The 4,065-nt window shown below is 33.5% G+C and overlaps 1 protein-coding gene across 1 annotated transcript; it reads right to left on the bottom strand.

Annotated features, from left to right (window-relative positions):
* Nucleotides 1-686: 686 nt before the first annotated feature.
* On the bottom strand, nt 687-3,374 carry LOC127086840 (pentatricopeptide repeat-containing protein At1g11900). The gene is made up of 2 exons (XM_051027652.1): nt 2,943-3,374; nt 687-2,058 (listed from the first exon to the last, which is right to left on the bottom strand). The coding sequence occupies exons 1-2, from the start codon at nt 3,023-3,025 to the stop codon at nt 1,062-1,064; spliced, it is 1,080 nt and encodes a 359-aa protein (XP_050883609.1). The 5' UTR covers nt 3,026-3,374; the 3' UTR covers nt 687-1,061.
* Between the last annotated feature and the right edge of the window lie 691 nt (nt 3,375-4,065).

Here is a 4,065-nt window from a genome sequence, read left to right as displayed (position 1 = left end):
AATAAGAACAACAAGAACAAAAGATGTGAACCGCATCTTCAGCATAATTAGAGCACAACTAACAAACAGGACTGTTTGACCCAACCAGAATACCGCGGTGACTCAATTGGACTTTAGTCGAAAGACAATTGAGAATCAATCTCCAACAGAAAACTTGAATCTTACTAAGAATGTTAGACCTCCAAACAGTCTGCAAAATCTGAGATTCAATCATCAACCTTCGATTAGAATAAAAATAATTTAAAAGTAAAAGAGATTCCTAAAAATTTAAGGTACCATGTAACAAGAGTATAAGTATTTCTTAATCATGTTTTCTTAAAAGTTTAATTCTTAAAATAAACACCCTCTAAAAAAATTATAAAAATAGTAATCAAATGCGCCCAAAGTACTCAAATTCGATTCTTAACTAATATAGTTATTGTTTAAATTTGTATTAATTTTTCAGTTGAACTGTGCATTATTAAGATATGTTTCCCCCCACAAACTAAAGGGTTAAGAAGAAAGAAAATGTACTTGACTTTTTAAGAACAATACAAATTTGAAAAGTATGTAGTTCTCTCTCGAAGAATATTTACTGAGCCAATTAAAAAAAGATTACCACTATGTGCCCCTTCAACCCAATATATCCATCATTGAAAGAAAATACACAATACAGTTTCTATTTGATGATAAGACTAAGACATGTCTTCACAAATTAATGGATCATTCTTATTGCTCATGGTAAGAAATGACAAAATTGAATAGATTAAATGTAATGCTGTCCAATTGATTGCCTCAAACCTATACCTAAACACGACCCCGACCCTGACAAGGCAACACCAGTAATAATTTTAAAAAGTGAATAAATTAACCTAATAATAAGTGTCAGTGCAAGTGTCCGACACAGACACATACACTCCTTTTTTTAGAGGTGTCGATGCTACATAGCCTCAAACATTGCCATGACGGCCACTCACGAGGATCAACATCACATTGCAACAAAAATAAGACAGAATAATGCATGACAATGTAAACCTGTGAACTTTAAGAATTCAGTCAGCTGAAACTAAATACACAGACATTTAAGTCTTTCTTTGCCTTCTTTTTGTCTTGAAATCTCTTGGGCCAGGTAGACTGGTTGATGAAGAATTCATCTCTCCTAAAAGTTCTGTTGCCAACTCAATCTTCTCTATTTTAGTTAAATTATGGATCAACGATCTGTAGATTTGAATTGAAGGAAGAATCCCCTTCAGTTTCATCTCCCCGAAGAGTTTCAGTGATTCCTCAATATTTCCTGCTCCGCCAAAAGTATCAATTAAAGCAGTATACGTAAGCAAATTTGGTTCATTTCCATTCTTTTTCATTTCCTCAAAATAAGCAAAACATAGATCGGATCTTCCAACCTTTCCCAGTCCATTTATTAAAGTATTGTAAGAAATAGTATCGGGGACGAAACCTGATTTTTTCAAGGATGCAAACACATCAAGCATTTCATCCACTTGGCCCATACGACCCAAGATATCTAGAACAATATTATACGTGATCAAGTCCAGAACACCATCGTTCTGTCTTTTAAGAAGACTGAATATCACCAAAGCACTATCCTTTTGTCCACTTTTAGCAAAAGCAAAAATGATCTTGTTTATGAATGATGATATACTTGAACAACTGGTTTCCGATACTATTTCTTTAAGAAATCTAAGAAGCTCCACAGAATGATTTACATCTCTGAAAGCCCGCGCAAACTTAATGCATGAGGTTGCACTTGGGGATTCGCCTGACAATAATAATTTCTTGAGCACTTGAAACGAAAGGTCAATGTCATTATTTTGAATTGCTTCCACTAACATGAGATTACACACATTAGGTGAGACAACAATGTTCTTGTCATTTAACATTTGCAGCATTTGACCTAAGGCTGAAAGGTTTCCATCCTTGCAAATCTTATCAATATATGCGTAGCAGACTTTGGCACTGGATGCTGCCGGAGCATTTTCAATGGTGGCACGAAATTCCTTCAAGATTTCGCTCGTCACACTCTCTTTGTCAAGAGACGCCTCAGTTGAAAAAGCACGTAAACTGCCAATGGATTAACTTTTATTGGTTAAAACCAGCCTGATTCGTATTGGTTTGGATGGGAATGATACAGTCAAATATCATAACAAGAGTCATCCACATTTACACCAAAAAACAAAATGATGTTTAAATTGGTGATAACCCAATAGACTCCATGTGAAAACAAACATTTAAAAGTCGTCAACTTCTGTTGTTTGAAAGCTATAAAATTCACAAAATACGCTCGCCCTTCTCCCCTAACTCTTATATAAGCTAAAACACTCTTGTCCTTCCCACCTCTATTAACCATCGGTATTCTACTTAAACACTATTACTAACTATTTATATTTGGGAATCTCTACAGGTTTCGTGCTAAATAACGTCTAAAATTGCAACAAGTTCACACAAATAAACTGGATATGGATAAACAATTAGATGCTCAAGCTAAAACCAAATAAGTCACCTTGGAGAAGAAATAGCTATGAACTTAAAGTATTCCATATTCAAAAGTTATATGAAGTCCTACCAGCTCTATCAACAAATCTCCACATCTTCCTTTTGCCCATTTCCTATTTCCATCACCCGATCTAATACCAACAGCACATGTATCTCAGCATTCAAAATTCAATGCATGTACCACTAGCACCTGATTGTAAGGTTTACTAAACACTAGTTGATCTATACAGAACTTCCCAAAACTCTAACGAAATGCCATTTTGAAATTACATTAACCTTATAGGATTAAGCATTTTCAATTCCACTAGATCAAAAGCTATAGCTTATAATCACACACCAGCTACTTTTCTACTTAAGACATGCCTTGGTTCAATCTAACTCCAAATCATAAGGGTTTATGAAAATGTAAAGAATTAGAGAAAAAAAATGGATTGAAGGAGGAGAATCGTTACCGTATTGTTGTTAGAAGAGGAGGAGAGTGGAAGCTGAAGTGAAAACGGGAGAGAGACCTTGCTATTGGAACACCGAACATCATCAATTACATATCATTCAGGCTTCTACACCACCACCATCGGAAATTGGTTATGAAATGATTTTAATTGTTTTTGTTCGTGATCGAATGAAAGTAGTTTGGGGTCAGTGAGGATAGATTTGGTTCATTTTAATGGAAAAAATGGCAATTGTTTGAGGCAGAGGCCGGAGTTGATGGTGTGTTGGGAGTCGCCTGCTACTATTGATGGCCACGAAGACGTGAATTCTGGCGGAGTAACGGTGATGTTGGTGTGAGTGTTCCCTTGCTTTTGGTTACCCTTAGACTTTGTTTGGATGAGAAGAGAAAGAAGAAGGAAAGAAAGTAAGGGAAAAGAATGTTAAAGAAATAAAAGTGAATAGAAATTAAAATGATTTTTAAGTTGTCTACGGGAGAGGAAAGAAATAATTGTTTTTAATGTATCTTATATATTATTTAGATATTATGTGAAAATTTACAAATATTTTTTAAATTTTAAAAATTAAAAATGTATCTTCAAAATATTTTTAGAAATACATTTTCGAAATTTACATATGATTCAGAATTAAGAGTGGTGTTTTGTCAATTTAAACTGTAAAACAATATAATGTAGTGAATACAATGGTAATTGCTTATGAAATAATCTTAGAAATGCAAATACTTAAAATACAAGCGTATGGAAAATAAAAAATTTAGAACATTGTCATGCTAATACTCTTTAGTGATTGTGGTGCTTTATACAATAAATCACAACCAAAAACAAACTAACATCTCTTAGAGTATCATTTGATAAACAACAAACTCTCAATTCTCAAATCATTTGAGTTCTAGAAATTTATTTTCAAAGACATTTTAGAAATACATTTTCAAACTAATTTAAATCAAAAAATTGGAGCATGATTCGAAAACGAATGAATTGTGTGTGGATCGGGTGTGTTAGAAGATGCATTTCTAGAATCTGAAGATATTTTTAACTTTTCACGAGGTGTCATAAGATGCATTAAGAAATTCCCAAGAAATATATTTATTTTAAAATTACATAAATATACATGCATGAAGCATGAGAT

Source organism: Lathyrus oleraceus, chromosome 5 (assembly GCF_024323335.1).
Source record: "Lathyrus oleraceus cultivar Zhongwan6 chromosome 5, CAAS_Psat_ZW6_1.0, whole genome shotgun sequence".
Classification (NCBI taxonomy): domain Eukaryota; kingdom Viridiplantae; phylum Streptophyta; class Magnoliopsida; order Fabales; family Fabaceae; genus Lathyrus; species Lathyrus oleraceus.
The sequence above is the reverse complement of the archived record's forward strand: the minus strand, read 5'-3'. Positions and strand labels throughout refer to the sequence as shown.